The 21946-nt window shown below is 34.0% G+C and overlaps 2 protein-coding genes across 2 annotated transcripts in view; one reads left to right on the top strand and one right to left on the bottom strand.

Annotated features, from left to right (window-relative positions):
* Positions 1–6716: 6716 nt before the first annotated feature.
* LOC131078823 (myosin-8-like) overlaps positions 6717–21946 on the bottom strand; it is a 31458-nt gene continuing 16228 nt past the window's right edge. The window contains exon 6 of the mRNA XM_059216026.1: positions 6717–7016. Coding sequence (XP_059072009.1) covers positions 6963–7016 — 54 coding nt within the window. The 3' untranslated portion in view covers positions 6717–6962. The remainder of the gene's footprint in view (positions 7017–21946) is intronic.
* Positions 7088–8349, top strand: LOC131078824 (uncharacterized). The gene is made up of 2 exons (XM_058016608.2): positions 7088–7413; positions 8071–8349. The coding sequence occupies exons 1-2, from the start codon at positions 7098–7100 to the stop codon at positions 8085–8087; spliced, it is 333 nt and encodes a 110-aa protein (XP_057872591.2). The 5' UTR covers positions 7088–7097; the 3' UTR covers positions 8088–8349.

The raw sequence follows: 21946 nt of genomic DNA, 5'->3' as shown, positions 1-21946 counted from the left end.
CAAGTGGTATCAGAGTGAAGTTTTGTTCCGGAGGTTGCATGTCCTGAGATTTTGTTGTAGGGTGGTGGAATGTGGATCCGACGTGAAGCTACAAAAGACTGAAGTAAAAGATGACGCAAAGAGGAACTATGAATGTTGTAGCGCGTGGGAATGCAGACCCTGCTGTGATGGAAATGTTGCGAGGGATAGAAGCTCGGTTGGAAGCTGTGGAGACAACCTAGAGAAGAGGTCGACACATTCAAGATGAAAGTGAAGATGAAGGAGAAGAAGCCTCGATAGATCAAGTAAACCCAGTGATGGTTGATCCGGATGAGGAAAGGTTTTTGAGGGTTTTGAGTAGGGCGAATACTAAACCCCATTTTACCCCATCGGAATATGATGGAAAGTTGGATTCAGATGAATTGATGGATTGGATCCCGGAGATGGAGAAATATTTTGATTTTGAGAACACTGCAAAAGAAAGGAAGGTGAAATATGTCTCTACCCGGTTGAAAGGTCATGCATCTCTTTAGTGGGAACATTTGCAAGTTGATAGACAAAGAAGAGGTAAAGAGAAGATCAAGACATGAGATCGAATGATTGCTAAGTTGAAATCAAAGTTTATGCTAGCTGATTATCAAGTGAACCTATTCCAGAAGTTGTAGAATTTGAGATAGAAGGAATCTAGTGTGAAGGAATACACCAAATCATTTTACAAGTTGAATATCAGATCCAAAAATGTTGATGATGAAGTTGAACAAGTTGCAATATATTTGAATGGATTGCAGGTGTCTATACAAGATGAACTTAGTTTGATCAAATTAGAGAGTGTTGAAGAGGCTTACCAGTATGCCCTAAAGGTAGAAGAGAAGCTAAACAAAATACATGAGTAGAGGGAGAGAGGCAGAAGTGGAAGGTTTATCGGAGGAATATTTCAAGGAGGAAGAGGATATACCAATGGTAGAGGAACCTGTACAAATCAGAACAAGGACAAGGAACTAAGAAAAGAAGGTAATTCATACCGGAAAGATGATAGAAATTTCTACCAAAGGAGAGAACCAGATGGCTACTAGAATGAGAATTTTGGAAGACAAGACCAAAGAACATTCAGAGGAACTTGCTATAAGTGTGGAGGAGAAGGACATCGTTCTTTCGAGTGTAAGAAGACAGAGAATACCGAAAAAAAGTAGTGGTGGAAGAAAACCCCACCGGGTCAGACAATAAACCGAAAGATGGAGAACTGTTGATGATAAGGAGAGCTTTGTGTCATACCGGAAGAGATGAAGAGCCCTTGCAAAGGAAGAATTTGTTCAAGACCAGATGTAAGGTATCCGATAAGTGTTGTAAAGTTGTTATTGATAGTGGTAGTTCAAATAATCTTGTTTCAGAAGAGATGGAGAATAAGTTAAATTCGGAGAGATTGAAAGACCCGAAGCCTTATCAGATAGCATGGATTTGGGATGAACATAAGTTGTTAGTAAGTGAGCAATGTTTGGTAAAATTGAAAATTGGGAATTATCATGATGAAGTATTGTGTGATATTATGCCTATGGATATTTGTCATCTGCTGTTGGGTAGACCTTGGCAGTTTGATAGACAAGCAATACATGATGGGAGGAAGAAGACATACACTATTGTGGCAATGGGATGAAGCAAACCTTTTTACCCTTGGAGGAACCTTTGAAGAATGAAGCTTGTCTGAATGCTAGAATCTGTTTGGTGGATGGAAGGAAATTACTGGATGGATTGAGACATGAGAATGTGTGTTTTGCCTTAATTCCTAAGAAGACTGAGAAGCTGGAGCATGAAGAAGAACAATTAGAAGAGATAAAATATTTGCTGACAGAATATGAAGACATCATTTCAGATAATGTGCCTGATGGATTGCCACCTGTGAGAAGTATTAGTCATTGCATGAACTTGGTTCCCAGAGCTAGTTTGCCTAACAAAGTTGCACACCAGATGACACCAATAGAGAATGAAGAGCTGAATAGGCAAGTGCAGGAGCTGTTGAATAAATGTTTGATCAGGGAAAGTCCGAGCCCTTGTGCAGTACCAACAGTATTAGTACCTAAGAAGAATGAAGAGTGGATAATGTGTACTCATTCCAGAGCAATAAACAAGATCACATTGAAATATCGGTTTCCTTTGCCTAGGATGGATGACATAATAGACTGTTTGAGTGGAGAAAAATAATTTACAAATATAGATTTTAAGAGTGGATATCATCAGATCAGGATCAAAGAAGGAGATGAGTGGAAGACATCATTCAAGACAAATGAAGGACTATATGAATTGTTGGTGATGCCTTTTGGGTTAACTAATGCACCGAGTAATTTCACGAGGCTGATGAATGAGGTATTGAAGAAATTCTTGGGTAAGTTTGTTATTGTATATTTGGATGACATTCTGATTTTCAGTAAGACAAAAGAGGAGCATTTGTTGCATTTGAGACAAGTTTTGCAGAGGTTGAGAGAAGAAAAGTTGCTGATAAATAATAAGAAGTGTACTTTCATGAAGGATGAGTTAGTCTATTTGGGATTTTTGATATCTGAGGATGGTTTGAAGATGGACCCTAAGAAAGTGAAAGAAATTGTTGAGTGGCCTACACCAGAAAGCTTTGGAGAGGTAAGATCATTTCATGGATTGGCTAGTTTCTATTGGAAGTTCATCAGAAATTTCAGTTTAGTTTGTAACCCTATGACTGAGACCATGAGGGGAGATCGAAAGGAATTCAAGTGGACCACTGGAGCAAACACAAGTTTTGAACTATTGAAGCAGAAAGTGACTGAGCAACCTGTGTTAGCTTTACAAGATTTCAATAAAGTATTTCAAGTAGATTGTCATGCAAGTGGAACGATAATAGGAGCAGTCTTGAGTCAGGAAGGGAGAGCAATAACTTATTTCAGTGAGAAATTGAATGATGTCCAAAGGAGCTATTTAGTATATGATCAAGATTTTTATGCCATAGTTCAAGCCTTGAAGAAGTGGAGACATTACTTGTTGCCTAAGGAGTTTGTGTTGTATACAAATCATCAAGATTTGCAATATTTGAACAGTCAGAGTAAGTTGAATCAGAGACATATGAGATGGGTAGAATTCTTGCAGAGTTACACATTTGTGTTGAAGCATAGAAGTGGAAAATCTAACAAAGTTGCTGATGCATTGAGTAGGAGAAGGAATTTGCTTACAAAGATGAGAGTGACAGTATTAGGATTTGAGGAGTTGAAGACTTTGTATGATGATGACCCAAATTTTGCAGCATGCAGAGAACCGGTTATGGTAGATAGAAGCAAGTGGTTGGATTACTTCATTCAGGATGGGATGTTATTCAGAGGAGTTCAATTGTGCATACCTAAGAGTTCTATGAGGGAGAATCTGATAAAGGAGAAACACAGTGGACGATTAGCCAGACATTTTGGTATTGACAAAATAGTAGCATGATGAGTGAGCAATACTTTTGGTCCCAGATTCATAAGGATGTTAAGAAATATGTGCAAAGTTATAGAGTTTTTTAAATCGCAAAGGGTAGTAGTTAGAATGTGGGATTGTATAAACCTTTGATAGTACCGGTAAGACCTTGGGAGGATATAAGCATGGATTTCATACTTGGATTGCCTAAAACACCAAGAGGGATTGATTCTATATTCATGGTAGTGGATAAATTCTCAAAGATGGCTCATTTCATACCTTGTAAGAAGACATCAGATGCATTACATGTAGCAGACCTATTTTTCAAGGAAGTAGTGAGATTGCATGGATTCCTAAGAGCATAGTTTCAGATAGAGACACTAAGTTTGCTAGCTATTTTTGGAGAACACTTTGGAAGACGATGAAGACAAATTTGAAGTTCAGTTCTACTTTTCATCCACAGACTGATGGACAGACAAAAGTAATTAATTGGAGCTTGGGAAATTTGTTGAGATGTTTAGTTGGAGATAAAACCAGAAGTTGGGATTTGATCCTTGCACAAGCAGAGTTTGCCTACAACAATTAAGTAAATAGGAGTACTGGAAGAATACCTTTTGAGATTGTTACCGGAGTGCATCCTAGAGGTATATCATAATTAAGAGATATTAGTAGTGAAGACTAGAGAAGTTTAGAAGCAGAAGAATTTGTAGATCACATGGCCGCCTTGCATATTTAGGTTAAGAAGCATTTGGAGGACATGAACAAAAAGCATAAGGTGAAGGCAAATGAGAAGAGGAGACATAAGGAATTTGAAGTTGGCGATGAAGTGATGGTATATATGAGAAAAGAGAGATTCCTGGTTGGAACTTATAACAAATTGCAGATGAAAAAGTTTGGACCTTGCAGGATTTTGAGGAAGTTCAGTTCTGGGAATGCATATGAAGTGAAGTTACTAGATAGTCTAAGTATTTCACCTATGTTTAACATTGCAGATCTTCATGAGTATCATGAACTAGAATTCACTGAGGATAGTATTGCAAACTTGGAGAAACAGTTGCCCCAGAAGGAACTGGATCAGATTGAAGAAATTTTGGACAGTACGATTGGGCGTAGTACTCAGAGCAGTCAATATAAAGAGTATCTTGTGAAGTGGAAGGACAAATCAGTTGAAGATTCATCTTGGATTTCTCAGCCAGAGGTAGACTGCCTTGGTTTTCCTCTGACCCTAGCAAAGTGAGAGACACATTTTTTCAATAATCACAGATGTCTGATGTAGGAGAATCCCTGGTTCATAGCAATCTTGCATCAACCAAAAAAATTTTCCTTTCTATTTTCCTTTTTGTTTGCAGTTTTATCTTTTCTTTTTGTGTGTACCAATTTTGGCTCACCAGATCCTGTGGAATTGGATTCTACTTAAAGACGATCATCTTTCTTATTTCCTGACCGCATCGCATTTGGATCGTTTTTTGGCAAGTTGTCGCTAGATCGGTTTCTTTGACAGTTTCGTGTTATCAGTTGATAGTTTCTTGTTACTGGTTGCCTTGACCTATTTTTGGTGATCTATCGGAACCCCTTCTGCAGTTTGGGGAGCCTTGGGCATTGATTTCGATGTTCCTTGGTGTGTGGCCAACCTTTTCATGCAATCTACACTTCATCCTTTGGAATTTTTGGAGGAATCTCTTGGTAGAGGTCGACCTTGTTGATTTTACACGTTAGGTCTTGTTCTTCAGGTTTTGATCCCTTTTTGGGCAGTCCGGATCCCCTTGGATCGTATATATAATTGTAATTGTGCATTACAATGGAACGATCAAAGAATAAAGTATCTAGACCAAGCATAGAAGATAGATATTAAGATTGAAGGTCTCGGTTGTGACCTATTCTATACTTTGAGCATGTTTTAGCAGCCCTGTGAGTCGGTTATGCTATAACCTAGTTGTTACCGGTTGGTTGTAATCAATTTTCATGAAATAAATCAACCTGTTCTATGTTGCCTCCATCATATCTTTGTGTTTCCGTTGTGTTTACTCTTGCTGACTAGTCTAGATTGATCTCTTTGAGGTCCCTCCTAACCGGTGTCTGCTTCTGTTTCTTAGAGTCCACTTACTACTATCAAGTGAGATGGTGTAGTGCCACCATGTTACACCAATTTCCATGTATGAGAAAACATTTTGTATGGAATCCCTTCCCATTAGCCCTTTGCCTGTTATTGTGGGTTCTCTCCACCACCACATCACTCCTCCTTGTGTTCTTAATAATGTGGGTAGGTCCATTTCATCATGAAATATTCTCTCGAATCTAATTGTTTATTTCTTTCATTGACTTGATCAAACACCTCACCAAGAGGAGGAAGAAATTGCTACTAATGGTGAACGTGAATTGGTTGATAGTAACTTAGGGATTTGCAGGGTGTAGAAGGAATAATCTTAATGATCATGTTCCCTTCCTACTTTTGGGATTGTCCTTGCAAATTAATATTTTTTATATAATTATGTTGAATTATTAAATTGATGATGGTTTTCTTTTTTGGGTCACATGTTGCTTGTGTTATGGCTTTTTCCCATTTTGGGATCACATGTCTACATCCTTTATCACTGACTTTGTTGATTTTTCTTTGGGGCATGATCCCACATTGCCTACTTTTTTGAAGATTTGGTTGTATACTTTAACTCATTTGTTTCCATATACGATCTCCTCATTAAAAAATATTTTATGATTGCATGGGATTATGTGATTCATATTCAAGTTTTATAATATTTTAGAAGATGAAATTATTGTATGTTTTAATTAGAGATTTAAGTTAAACAAATTCTATCTAGTAGAGTCTCTAAAGTTACAATCATTCAAACAAAAAAAATTGGTTTCTAATTTATCACTTCTCAACCTCATGATATGGATGTTATTGACTAGCTTGGCAATTAAAATTTCTTATTCAAGTTAATTCTACAAAAACTATTAAAAAATACGATGAAGGTAGAATCATGGGGAGGGAGCCAACTTTGGATGGCTAGGACCTCTTGAATGGTTGGGAGAAATTCTAAGATAGAGACCTACTCCTGCTTACGAAAAAAAGTGTTTATTGCTTTACAATTTGACAACTCTTTTATAATATTATACATAAAATATGACATCATTACATAAAGTATTCAAAATATAGTATCATTCTACCTAATTTTTTAAAAAAATTTAATATATCTCATGAAAAAATTAATATAAATAAACTATTATTAAGTGGAAAAAATCTTTCACAGAATATGACATCAAACCTTGAAATGGATTAATTAATAGGTAGGCTATCAAATTTCACCACGTGTTGTGCTATGTAGAAGGAAGTAAATCCATGGTCCATTAAGCCATTGACTCCAATTCATGTCCAAGAACAAAAAAAAAAAAATATTATAATTTGTAAAAGTCTCTAGTCATTTTCAAAGTCTTGATATAGTGGCCGACCCATGATATCAAAGTCTAATTGCTTGCTTGACTTGTTGCCCTGCTTTGTAGATTCCAGCACAAAATCGATCAAATTTAAGGAATTTCTTGAACTTGACCGTCCAAATACATCCTCTAGACGCGCTTCAAGAAAGTATATTGTCCGCCATGATTGACTGCAATACGCGTTGATTGGATTCCTGCAACATCAAAGAGAAGACTTAGAAACAAATTTTGATATATAATCATGCATTTCAAGCAAAGTGAGTATTCCAACATTGATGAATGCAATGGCTTCAAACATGAGAGCTTGTGTGGTAATGGTGATAATAAGTGCTTGTTTGCTATCAGTGTGTATTTTGGGAGTGGAGGGAGATAGGTGTAAAGATCAAGTCCAAGGGCTTGTTAATGCCTGTAAGCCAATTATCTATGGGCAATCGCCATCACCCAATTGCTGTTCACTGATAAGGAGTGGAGATACAGCTTGTGTGTGTCCCAAAGTTACTCCTCAGCTTGCTGCTCTCATTCAAATTAGCAAAGCTGTCCGGATAGTTGAAGGTTGTGGAAGAAAAGTTCCCCACCATTTCAGATGTGGCAGTAAGATCGACTTTCTTGGTCATATGTTCTTTTGAAGTTATGAGATTTTTATGAGTTATTAGGTTGTTGATGTTGTTTTTGGATTTGATTGTGTGAGATTTTTTAATATTAATGTTTCGATCATATTTTCGTTGGGTTTTCTAATATCATGATGATGATGATGGATCATGGAGTGTGATCTGAAAATCTCTTTGAGCTCTCTAATATTGTAAGTTAGATCATGGAGTGTGATCTGAAACGTTGACTCTAAAATCTTTTTGAGCTTTCTAACATCATATAATGGATCATGGAAGTGATCTTTTGAGCTCTCTAACATCCTATGATAGATCATGGAGTGTGAGGAAAATTGATTCTAAAATCTTTTTGAGCTTTCTAATATCATATGATGCATCATGAAATGTGATCCTAAATATTGATTCTATTGCTATTGTTTTTATATTTGATTGTGTGACTTTTTAACATCAATGTTTTGGATCACATCATTCGCTGATCTATCATCAAGATATTGTGAATGATAAAAAATCTCACACAACCGAATCTAAAAACAACAGCAATAACATATTTTTTCCCCTTCCATTTGTTTTATTTTTTATTTCTCCTCATTACAATTATGCAACAATCTTCTAAATCATTTTTTTTTTGTTGTATTGGGTGCAGGTGTTGTCACGCCGTAATAGATGGATGTTTAGTATGCTATGGGAATACGGTAGTTATAAGATAGTGATAATAAGTTGCAGGTGTAGTCATGCAGCAGTAAGAGCAATCAGTGGGATAAGTCTTCCATGGCTTCGACTGTTTAAAGTCAGTCAGATGCAAAGTGGTATGTCCTTAGCAGGACATTGGATCTAAATTAACTGTTAGAGAGATGATGGTTTATCTATCATAATCTTTTCACTTTAATTAAATGTTAACTATTTATTAAATATTTTCTTATCAGTCTATTTTGTATATTCCTTTTCACATATTTTTATGGTATCATAATTTTAAATTCCAAAAAAATTAATTAATCATTTATCAATTATTATGGTTGATGATTGAGTTAAGGAGATGTTAATAAACGTGATTGTTTATAGTTCTTTTTTCATTATAGCATTTCAAAAAGACGAAACATTTCAAATTGGTATCATTTAGTTAATAATATGATATAGAATTTAGACTGAGATTTGAAGAAAAACATCCTATACTATGATATTGAAATTTTGATGTCTTGGGTTTTGCAATAGTATTTATTTATATTTTATTTTGGATATAGAATCATTTATGTGCTTTGTGGAGGATCAAGTCTATAAGCCTATGTCTGGATCTAATCTTTGGCCATGTATTTTATCTTATACTGTGTGTGCTTTTGATTCTTGGTTTGCCCAATTCTCTATTGTCTACTATGCTCTAATGACCAATGGTATTTCAAAACACCTTTAGAGGGTTTTTAGATTGCTATGATACATGTTCTCCTAGTTCAAGCCATAAAAAATACTAACCTTGAATTATGAAAATGATCAAGGACAATACTCTTCATGCATGAAGATGCCCTAGGACGATTAAATGCGATTTTAAAAATCTTCTTAAGGTGCTCCAATTGGAGTGTTTCTAGAATGATCCAAGAATAATTCCTTGGAACAATCAAATGAGATAGGATCAATCAAATGATGAATGAATTCAATTGAATTCATTTCAATGCAATTGTGTTATATTAAATAACATAAACATGTGTTTAGCTAACTATAGCTAGAAAAGAAATGGGCAAGAGTTGACCAGAATCTGAATTTGACTTTTAAAATATCAAGGGTCAGATTGAAATTGGCGTGACATTGATCTTGTGCCAATGGGATTGATCCTCACACATGGAAATGGTAAAATAGAGGTTGACAAGAAATTCATGGGGATGAATGTATGTACATGCATAAGAAATCCATAATCTAGGTAAAAATATCTATATACACATGTTTATGGATAAGGTAGGCGATAATTGCATAGGAATGTGTGTAAGTGGCTAATAAATGGCATGGGGAAATAGTCCAAATTCAAATAAGATTGATCCATTAGTTGATCTCTAAATTTATTAATTCATTCTCTAATTAACATAGGGTATATAAATTTCCTGATTACATTTTTCTCTACTTTGAGGTATATGTGAGTTGAATTATCATGTATTTGAAAGTATAGCAGTAATGGACATCCATGTAAAGTAAAAGTTTAGATATAAAATATTATCACAACTTCATAATATAAATTAATGGATATTGCTAAATTTCATAATGTATATCCATCATTTGACATACATGATCAACATTAAGGTTTTCAATACATATCTTAATGGATATCAAGGTTTCCAATATGTATCTTAATCTTGAGCACTTGGAACCATTCTCACTCTAAGAAAATTTCAATGGTCTTGGGTCCTTTCTGGCTATAGTACTCCAGGAGAAACCAGCTCTTACACAAAACCCAACATGCCTCACAACATGAAAACATAGTAGATTGTCTAAATTGATTTTATTTTTTATTTGTCTTCCTTGGCTTTGACTCTTTAATATAGTTAACTAGATACAAAGTAGTATGTCTGTAGTAGGACATTGGATCCATATTCTATGACTATTAGAGCTAAGATGGATTATGTATCATCATCTTTTTACTTTAATAAAAAAATAATTATTTATAAAATATTTTCTTATCAATTTATCTTTGTATATTCATTTTTAAACATATTTTTATGATATCATTATTTCGAATTGTAAATTTTTTAATTAATCATTTATCAATTATTATTCTTGTTGGTTGAGTTAAGGAGATGTTAATAGAATGTGATTTCTTATAATTCATTTTTCATTATGGGATTTCAAAAAGATAAAACATTTCAAATTGGTGCTAGTTAGTGTTGAGGGTAATTTCAATTTTAATTAATTTATTTAATATGTTAAGAAATAAATATATAGATTATGAAGTTTGAAATTTGGATGTCTTGAGTTTGGAAATAGTATTTGTTTATGCTTTACCTTGGATCTAGAACCCTTTATGTGCTTTGTGGAGGATCAAGTCTATAGGCCTATGTCACTTCTACAAATATGTGCTTTTGATTCTTGGTTTGTCTAATTCTCTATTGTCTACTATAGTCTAATGACTAGTGGTATTTTAAAACACCTTTAGATGGTTTCTAGATTTCTATGATATATGTTCTCCTAGTTTAACCCATAAAAAAGACTAGCCCTAGATTATGAAAATCATCAAGGACAACACTCTTCAAGCATGTGTAGACAACCACAATGAGCACTCTATCACTTTAGATTAACTAACCATAGAAGATAAACAATATAAACTTTGGATTATAATGAATCATGTGTAGACATGTAGTCTCCTTTCAAACCGCAAGACACAAATCACAATTATAAAGAAATGTATAACATAACAAGTGTAATGTCATAAACTATAATTCCTTACAATTTCACACCCCTTTTTGGGCCCTTGCCTTAGTGTTTTTCCTCATACCTCTTTTCCAAACCTATTTTTGGCCTTGTTATCACAAAATTGTCATATGTTGATATGGTGATCAGATCCTATGTTGTGAGCATCTGTACACTAAATCTACCTTTGTTCCACCCCTTTCTAGGTGAACTATAGTGCTAGGTGCCATAGTCCTAGTGGACTAGGGCACTAGGTGCTATATTTCCCCCAGATTGGGAACAAATTTGAGCTTTTTGGTGTGTTGATTCCCACCAATTGATTTGTGATCCCAAAATTTGAATATTACCATTGGAGGTCGACCTTTTTATGAAATACCTTGGGAACCCTATATAAGAGCATCTTTCCTAATTTATTTTAATACTACCACATCAAGCATTATTGAAATCACTTCTTAGAGAAAGTATTATGAACAAATTTCTTTTAATTTGAGCATTATGTAACAAGGTATAACTATCTTTATGCAAGTGGGCTTTTATATGATTGATCTTGTCTTGTCATGTCATATTATTGCATCAACATTTGAGTGTTCTATCCAAAGAGCATTGCATCGTCAACAACAACATCAAGCTTGAGGTATAATATTGTGAATTCAATATTTTCTTAAGGTTTCAGACTTTTCCCTACAAAGGTAAGCTCTCTTTTCTATCTATCATCAAATGTTATAGGGTTAATTCCAAATTTAGGGTTTGACCTAGGAAAACCCCTATACACCCAAGACCACTCTGATGTATTCAGGTTTGAGATTTGATAGAGAAGGATTACGGATTAAAAAAGTACAGACTAAGACAAAGAGATGTAGATTTTAGAGAGGCAAAAAACCCTACACAATGGCAACTGTTGTTAGTGTCCAATGCTTTTTTGATGAAATTTTATGGAGATATTATATGCCACATCTTGATGTATAATTTGTTCCTGATATCTGTATCAGACACCTTTAGAACTAGGTCGCCTATTGACATAGTCTAGCATTTTTAAGCTCAAATACGTTCCTTTCTAATCCATGTTTCCATATCTATTCTCGAATTCTACAAATTTGTTATGTAACTATTAATTTGGCATCTTTAGACCTAGATCTTTCATTCCCTTATCAAATCAAATCACAAGAAAAATAATAATCAATCATTGTGCCCAAATATCCCAAGGGTATGTAGTTGGGCCTATTGATTCATTGTTGAATGCATTGTTGTTTTAAATGAGTTTTATTCCTAGTTTACATAATTTGACTAAAGAATCCCACTTACCTAATTTATGTTTTGGTGACCCCAACGCTTCTTACATTTTGCATAATTTTGATTGGGAGTTTTTCAGATTTCCTTTTTCACTATGGATTTCATAAAATATGTTTGGTTTACAGTTTTACATGTGTTTACATTGTTTATTATCTATATTTATCAAAATCATCTGTTGAATGGTGGCTCATTTCACTTCATGTTGCTTTCATTGATTCATTGAATTTTAATGTATTGCATATTAAGAGTTTCAAAGATTTTTTCTCCATTGACTTCATTTCTCAAAACTTTCATGTACATGTTTCATGTTGCTATATATGATGATATTGTTAAAGTTCATCAAATCCTTGGATTTCATTAAACATGTAGTGGATGTTTCAAGTCACACCTTTGATAAATCATACTTGTACCTCTCCTAGATTATCTCTTATTCATGAGGAAATAGTTAATACTTTTATCAATGATCTCTCCAATAGAGATATAGTATTGAAGAGTAATGATGAATACTCTTCTCATAAGATTACATTGGTGCAAGAGGCACATGCTAAGAACATTGATAATCAAAATCTTAACACCTCTATCACCCTACAACCTCCTTATTCCCCTTTATATTATCAAGTAGCCATAAACACGTTTTAAGACAAGACGATATACATTTCCTTAATGATATACCACCTAATATAACATTAAGTAGAGATGAGGCTTTCAATGATGCCAACACTTCTTCCCAACCCAACAACTTAATGCAAAAGGAATCTCTTACCTCAACATTGGACATTAATCATGATGATCAAGATGTGCATCCTCCTACAAGGATCCATCCCCCTTCATTTATTCAACCCTTTGGTCCTTCAAAGTATACTTGCACAACAAACTTCAATGAGGTATATGATGAAAGTCCTCCTTCACATTTGCAAAAAAATTATAAGGTTAGCTTTGACATGTTTTCTAAACAAGTATATAGTGGACAAGGTCTTGGAAAAATGGATCATTGAATCAAATTCACTAGAGAGCCTCCATCACAACACACTATAAAAGGTGTAGGATTTCCTACACCTTCCTATCCAATTATTGTACAAGTCTTCCTCTCCCACAAGAGAAAAGAGCTTCTTCTACAACGGAAAAAAGTCTTTTGTAAAATTCTAAATAACAACCAAATCAACTTTCCTCCCATGATAAATAGGTATAAGACTCAAATAAGAAATTACTTACTAAATATTATATTTATCATTGTATGAACGGCCATATTATTGTTGATTGTGGATCATTTAATAAACATGTTAAAGAAATTCCTACTAATACTTTCTTTCCTATATCAAATGATATTAAAATTTTCCTTGTTGATCGTGTAGTGTCTTAGCACTCTTTGACTCTATCATGTTGCTCCTCACTATGTGACCTTAGTAGCTTATCTTTTTGTGGCCTCTTTGTCATTCATGGTGGTTCAATGTCATCTACAATCATACTTGGCTAGCAACATAATAACCTAGTTATTCTCGTCTCCATGCTCGAGGGCTAGAATAGTTTTTCAATCCTTTTCCCTCCTTTCTAAGGATTCATTTTTCCTTTGTTGAGTTGCATCTTTTATAAGGATAATCTTTCTAGCATAGAATTTTTTGTCCTTCAAGAGGATTTTGGCCTTTCTTGTAGGTGTGTATCCTTGATTAGGATATCTTTCTTGCTTGAAAGTTTATGTCTTTTATAAACATTTGTTCTCTTCTTGATATTGAAAGTGTTCAATCCTTCATCAAGAATCCCCTTTCCTAGCACTAGGGACTTAGGTGTATATCCTTAGTTTCCTTCCCTTTTCTTAGCGTTGAAAATATTATCTTTATTAAACATCTCTCAAAGGTGGATATCTTTAGGAAAAGATCTCTTTTTCCCCCCTTTGATAGTGACGTAGGAGCATCTTGCTATCTTAAATTTTATTACACTAATTTTTGTGTTTGTAATATAATTAGTTGAGTTAAAATGCTCATTAATGTGCTAGTTTAAGGTGATTCCCGAATTCAAGATATAGTTGGGAAGTTATGTCAGTTGTGGTGTTCCATTGAATACATTGGAATGTGAAAGGAGATGGTGTTGGTTGAGGGTGAAGGGAAGCGGATCAAAAGAATCGGCAAGACCATGGGAGGCAAATCAAGGAAAGAAAATAGAATGAATTGGTTGTGGCTTGATAGAATCGAGCAAGTGAAATAAGAGAGATCGCCATGTTTGGAAAGTAAATAGATTATAGAAACAGGAAGAATAGTTGAGCCAAATGGATTGCAAGTGAAGTTGGTAAACTGAAAGAGGAGTATCAAATGAAGAGGGACGAGAGGTAGAGAAGGAGGAGTAGACAGTGAGAGGGAAAAGAGTATGTGTAGATGGAAGAATATATCAGAGTAAATAAGAAGGCGTTTTATGGAAAATATTCCTATAGGAGAAGTGACATAATTGGTAAAGAAGAGTTTGGGCTTGGTGGAGGTTGACCAGAGTAATCTGAACAAAATTTCAAAATAATTTTATTGCATTTTTTTTTCATTTCAAACATAAATAAACTAATAATTCATGTCATTTTTTTGATCCACTTGTTTGTCATTGAATGAATGAGAGAAATGATCATTGGGTTTTGTTATTTTGTTAAGTTCTAAAGTTTTTGTCAGCGGAATGTGCTGTTACAAATTTGTTTTATTTGTTGTTTAAGTTTTTGTCACTGTTGTGACAGTAAGGCTATAGAATTCTATCATTGTTCGATATCAGAGAGTAGATGTGTGAGGGAGTGTGTCATCATATATAGTCATTTATTCTTGATAAGGATTTCTTTACACTTGTTGCAAGATATCTCTTTTACAACTATTTCCGCCTTCTTGCTTAGAAGAGTTGTATCATCTTTCTAGATCAAAGTGTGCATGCATTTTTACGAAGGATATCTCCTTGGCGGTGAAGATGTTTATCCTTGACGTGGATCTATATTTCCTTAAGATATCAACATGAAGGTATGTTGGCATCTTAAGGGGGCTGATATGTGGTATCCTTGTTGTTATGTTGGTGCATGCCAATGCCAAGACACCCATTTTGTAGTTGATTTTTTAGATTTTCTTACAAATTCAGGGTTTTTTTGGGTAATATTTGTGTTGCCATTTTACAATCAATTTTTCTGATTGCCTTTCAAAGAAAGGATATTTTTTGGTAAATTCTTTGTGTTGGTGCATGTTGCAACACCCATTTTTCAATCAATCTTTTGGATTGTCTTGCAAGCAAAGGGTTTTGTTTGGTAATATTTGTGTTGTTGCACATTGCAACACCCATTTTGTAGTCAAGTTTTTAAATTCCATTGAAAACATAGGGTTTTGTTTACTAATATTTGTGTTGACCAGTGCATGTCGTAGCACCCATTTTGCAGTCAATTTTTCAAATTATTTAGCAAACAAGAGGTTTTTCTTTATAATCCTTCTTATTGTGAGTCAACTAGCATAACATACTTTTCTAGCCCTATTTGACTCCCTCTTCTTTAACATGGATCATACATCATAATAGGCACCTTGTTGTCCATTTGAATCCATGTCTCTTTCTCTTTCCCCATGAACCCATAGCATAGCATACCATACTAGCTGTTGTATCATAGTTTCTTTTCTCATCAATTTGGTTTATGAATTTTCTCTTTCTATAGGACCTCTTGTGCTCTTCCAATAACATTATGAGAATCATATTAGCAGTTGATTAAGGTCTCTTCAACTAGTTTACCTTGAGCCTTTTATTTTTAGTACTAACCCGTTTGTGTGTCTTTTTGTTTGCCTTTTTTTTTTCACCCTTTTGTTTGGCTTTGCTTTGTTTTTCTTTTCAGTGTCCTTCCTTGTATCTGATTGTGTGGATTAAGATCCTAAGCTTAAAGGATTGTTCTCTCAAAATTAGTAACATCTTATCTCTCTCTCTCTCTCTCTCTCTCTCTCTCTCTCTCTCTCTCTCTCTCTCTCTCTCTCTCTCTCTCTCTCTCTCTCTCTCTCTCTCTCTCTCTCTCTCTCTCTCTCCTACTTTAAAGTGAGCATGAGCATAAGTTCATAATATGCTAAAGTAGGGGCTAAATATAGTGTTATAAGTTGTAATCCCTTACAATTTCACACTCCTTTTTGGGCCCTTGCCTTAGTGTTTCTCGTCATAGCTCTTTCCAAGCCTATTTCTAGCCTTACTACAAAATTTTTATGATATGATAATATGGTGATCACATCTTGTGTTGTGAGTATGTGTACACTAAATATACCTTTGTTTCACCCTTTTTCTGGGTGGACTATGGCTCTAGGAACCATATTCTTGGTGAATTAGGGTGCTAGGTTCCATAGTACTACTGGAGTAGGGTGTTAGGCACCATAGTCCCCCTAGATTGGGTCCAAATTTGAACTTGTCGATGTGTTGATCTGCCAGTGAACTTGTGATTCTAATATGTGCATATGACCATTGGAGGCTATACTAATGTATGAAATACCTTGAGAACCCTACATAAGAACATCATTCCTAATTCATTTTCATCCTACCACATCAAACATTGTTGAGATCACTTCCTAGAGAAAGTATTATGAGAAAATTTCTTTAGTTTTGAGCATTATGGAGCAACAAGTTACAACAATCTTCATGCAAATGGTCTTTTATGATTGATCTTGTCTTGTCGTGTCACACTATTGCATCAACGCTTGAGGGTCCTATCCAAATAGCATTGCATCATCAACCACATCATCAAGATTGAGGTATAAGATTGTGAATTCAACATCTCCTTAAGGTTTTATCCTATACCTTGCAAGGGAAAGCTCTCTTTTCTATTTGTGGATCAAGAAAATCGAGTTAATCATGAAAACCAAAGCATGAAAGATGAAACTAAGTTAATCACAAAACACTTAATCAATCATGCTAATATATCCTAATCTGACTAACAAAATAACTGAAACGAAACATGTAAATGCAAACCATTCGTGCTTGCTTGTTTAGTTAAACTTTGTTGTTCTTCCTTTCATCTCCAATTTTGATATGTTGCTCTCATTGTGCAAATGCAAATACAAAGTGAAAGTAAGGACGAGCTAGGAAGATTTACTAGGAATGTGATTGATTGACAAAATAAAGGATACTAATCATTAGACGAGTAAACAAAATTCGACAAAATGAAAATGCCTTAAACTTTTAATTGGAAAAAATGACAATGCTAAAACTAGATAATTTTATTGATGAAAGAGACTCAAAATTTATAGGAAACTCGGGACTCGACAGATGGACAAGACCGAAAATATTTTTGGTTAGATGGACATACCTGATTGAGCACACGATAGAGTTGCCATTCAAGGAAGGATGAAGATGATGAAGAAAAAGTGGAGAAAAAGAAAAAAAAGATTTTCGAAGATGCATACCCCATTTTCAAATTTCAAATTAAGATATATGAGATATTTCCAAAAAAATGGATTTTTGAAAATTGGAGAGAAAATCAGCAAAAAGGCAAATATTATCCTCATATGAGAGGATAAATAGAGATTATTTAATAAATAAAATTTATTAAATATCTCATCCTAAAAAAAACAAATAAAGATCAATTAAAAAATTTAAATTTATTAATTATCTTTATTTTGGAAGAAAATAAATACAATAAATTAAATTTATTAATTTATTAACCGTATTTATGACAAGATTAATTACATAAAATGAATTAATTTTTTTAAAGGAGAAAAGGGGAGAAATAAATAAATTATTAAATTTATTTATTTAACTTTAGAAGAATTGCTAGTAGGAAAAGGGATTCAATTAATTAATCGATTAATTAAAACCTAGAGGGGCAAATTAGTCAAATTGAAACCTAGAGACCTCAATTTGGTCAAATTGATTCAAAATGGGTCAAATTGGGTGAGAATAGGAAGATTTGAGCAAAAAAAGGTAAGAATTGAGTGAAAATGGGAAAATTAAGTCAAACTATGTAAAAGTAAAAGCGGATAAACTGGGTCAATATGGATCAATAGACAAAAAAGGGACTGATGCAATGCCACATGGAAGGAGAAGAGGTCAAAATGATGTCATAAAACAAGAATTGAGAGAAAATGATGCCAATGGGACAAAAAATGGGAAGCAAGAAGCAACAAAACCAAAAAGGAAGCAAAATGACCTAATTGGATCACGTTTAGGGACAAAATCAACATCACCGGATTGAAAAGGGAATGAAATGACATCACGGGGATGAAGATGAGGACAAAATGATATCATAAACATGAAATGGGGAGAAAATGGTATCATTGGGACAAAATGGGAAAGGCAAAGTGAGACAGGATCATGTGAATAATGAAGACCATACGTGCGATTAGGTTAAAAATGAAGAACATAGGCGTTTACCAATTTTTAATGTCTACACTATTTAATTCCAAGCCTAGGGTTTGACCTAGGTAAATCGCCATACACCCAACACACTTTTCCTCTATTGTATGTGCATGTTTTAGATTTGATAGAGAAGGATTATAGATTTAGAAAGTACAAAATGAGACAAAGAGATCAAAATTTTAAAGAATAAAAAATGTTCGATAATGGCAATTGTTGTCAGTGTTCAATGCCTTTTCAACAAAATTTTAGGGAGATAATTTGAACACTTTTGATTAGAAATTTGTTCTCGATATCTACATGAAATGTTCACCTTATGGAGTAGGAAACCTATTGACATAGTCCAACACTTTTAGACTCAAATTGCAAACATAGACCTTTATTTGTGATCCCTATTTCTAGATATATTTTTTAGAGGACCTGCATATATGTTCTATAGCTTACTATTAATTTTGATTACTATCAATTTAACATATTTAGACCTAGTTCTCACATCCTCTTATGAAATCATTTCACAATAAATAATCAATCTAAGTTCCCAACTCTTCCAATAGGTTGAAAGTTGGGCCTATTGATTCCTTCTTGAATGTATTGCTAGTGTAAATGGATTCTGATTCCTAGTTTATATAATTACACTAGTGAATCTCATTTACCTACTCTACAACATGTTACTAGAGAAAGCTCACTGTCTGGGTAAGTTACCTCATACATTCTAAATCATATTTCCAGATCAATTTCTTCAACGTGGATATATGCAATATGATGCATCAGATATTCCTCAACTAATTCCATCACCATAGCTAGTCACTATATTTTTGCAACTCAAAATGGACTGATATGACATGAAAATATTATGCATTCTCCATTATTTTGGATTCCATTGCATCAATGACAGAACTAATTAGCACATCCAACTCTCCTTTGACATCAATGGCAACATATCTTCAACATTGGAGTGTGCCTAGAATGATACAAGAATAATTTCTCGGAACAATCAAATGGGATAAGATCAATCAAAATTTGGTGAATGAATTGAATTGAATGCCTTTCAATACAATGATTTACAATAAATATATAAACATGTGTTTAACTAACTATAGTTAGAAAACGAATGGGAAAGAGTTTCAGACAAAAATTTGAATTTGAGTTTTACAATATCAAGGGTTGGATGAAGGGGTGTGACATTAATCTTGTGCCCATGGGTTTGATCCTCACGCATGGAAATGGTAAAATAAAGGTTGATAATGAATGGATAGGGATGGGCATATGTGCATGCATAAGAAATACATAGACTAGGTAAAAAAAATGAAAATACACATGTTTATGGATAAGGTTGGGGATCTATGATTGCATAGGAATGTGTGTAAGTGGCTATTAAATGGCATGTAAGAAAGAGTTTAACTTCAAATAAGGTTGACCTGTTTGTTGATTTCTAAATGTATTAATTTAATCTTTTGACATATTAAGGTATGCAAATTTCACTATTACATTTTACTCTACTTTGAGGTGTATGTGAGTCAAATTATAATGTTTTTGAAAGGATATATAACTTGTGGACATACATATGTAAAGTAAAAATTAAGACATAAAATATTATCACAAGGTCATATAAAGTAATGAATATTGCTAAATTTCATCATGTAGATCCATCATTTCGCATACACTCTCAACATAGATTTACTAAATAGAGGATAATATAAAATGCATAGCTTCTATTATAGAAGTAAAAAAATAGATATCAACAAGATAGATTCTATTGTCATTGATCATAAAAAATGGAGGAGGGAGAGAGGTGGCTTAAATAAATTTCACCTATATGAAAAATGACATTATTACATACCTAGCTCAATTAACATGAGATGACACAAATATTGGGCATTGGTGTGCCATGTGGTAACAATTTGCTGAGTTATAATTGTGATGGATCTTTGTGTAGGCACTTGTAATTGTCTCCAATACCAATATAAGAGTTTTAGTGATTGAATATGCGAATGTGCTTCTTTCAATTAGTTTCATCCGTTAGATGCAATGATTTGGAGGAGTGAGAAAAATAGCTTACATGAAAAGTAAATGTAAGGTAAACATGTAAGCATATGAATAATGTGGTACAATAATTATAATAAATGCAACATACATGTATTAAGTAAGTGAAACATGTTAAATAATGAGCATGGTAAGTATGTGGGCTATCACTGATACCAAAAATAAAGTTGCCCCTAAATTGATATTAGAAAAATGGAAATGTGGTCTTTAATGGCTAAAAACACTTGTGTAAGCAAATAGAACGTAGTAGAAAAGACATATGCCTCTAATGTGGCTATACGAGCACACAATAGTTGAGGTAGGATATTTGGTTCCTAGTGGTAACAAAAAGATCTCGATATGTGACATAATATACAATCGATAATATAGGATAGTTTATGGTATCTAATGTAACTCTTAGAACATGGCTAGTTCATATGCAAATATATAATGTGATAAGAACAACATGATGCATGATGCCCTCCAATTCATTGGCTCTTAGAACATGGTAAGGCCATGTGAATGCAACAGTGTAAAGTGATCATGAGAACCCCATGTCAAGATAATTTCTCCACATGTGTGGAATAAATGCCCTGGTTTTTAGATTCCAAGACAAAATCGATCAAATTTAAGGAGTTTCTTGAACTCAACCGTCTAGCTACATCCTCTAGACGTGCTTCAAGAAAGTATATTGTCTGCCATGATTGAATAGAATACTGATTGGACTCCTGCAACATCAAAGAGAAGACTTGGATATAAATTTTGAGATATAAGTAGGAATGGCAAGTGAAGTGGGTATTGCAGGATTGATGAATGCAATGACTTCTTACATGATGGCTTGTGTGGTAATGGTGATAATAAGCTCTGGTGTATTATTAGTGTGTATGAAAGGAGTGGAAGGAGAAATATGTAAAGATCAAGTCCAAGGGCTGATTAATGCCTGCAAGCCAATTATCTATGGGTAGTAGCCATCACCCAAGTGTTGTTCACTGATAAGGAGTGCAAACACAACTTGTGTGTGTCCCGAAATTACTCCACAGCTTGGTGCTCTTGTTCAAGTTAAGAAAGCTGTCTGAATTATTGAAAGCTATGGAAGAAAAGTTCCCCACCATTTCAGATGCGGCAATAAGATTGACTATCTTGATCATATATTTATTAAATTTTTGCATTTTTATAATTTATTAGGTTCATCGTTGTTGTTTTTGAATTTGATTGTGTGAGATTTTTTAATATCAATGTTTCGGATCACATTTTCTTTGAGTTCTCTAATACCTTGATGATGGATCATGGAGTGTGATATGAAACATTAATTCTAAAATCTTTTTTACTCTCTAACATTCTATGATGGATCATGGAGTGTGATCTGAAACGTTGATTTTAAAATCCTTTTTAGCTCTCTAACATCCCATGGTAGATCATGGATTGTGTTCAGAAATGTTGATTCTAATTTTTTTTGAACTCTCCAATATTATACAATGGATCATGGAGTGTGATCTGATTCG

This window comes from Cryptomeria japonica, chromosome 2, assembly GCF_030272615.1.
Source record: "Cryptomeria japonica chromosome 2, Sugi_1.0, whole genome shotgun sequence".
Taxonomy (NCBI): Eukaryota; Viridiplantae; Streptophyta; class Pinopsida; order Cupressales; family Cupressaceae; genus Cryptomeria; species Cryptomeria japonica.
Note: the sequence above shows the minus strand (reverse complement) of the source record. Positions and strands in the feature narration are given on the sequence as shown.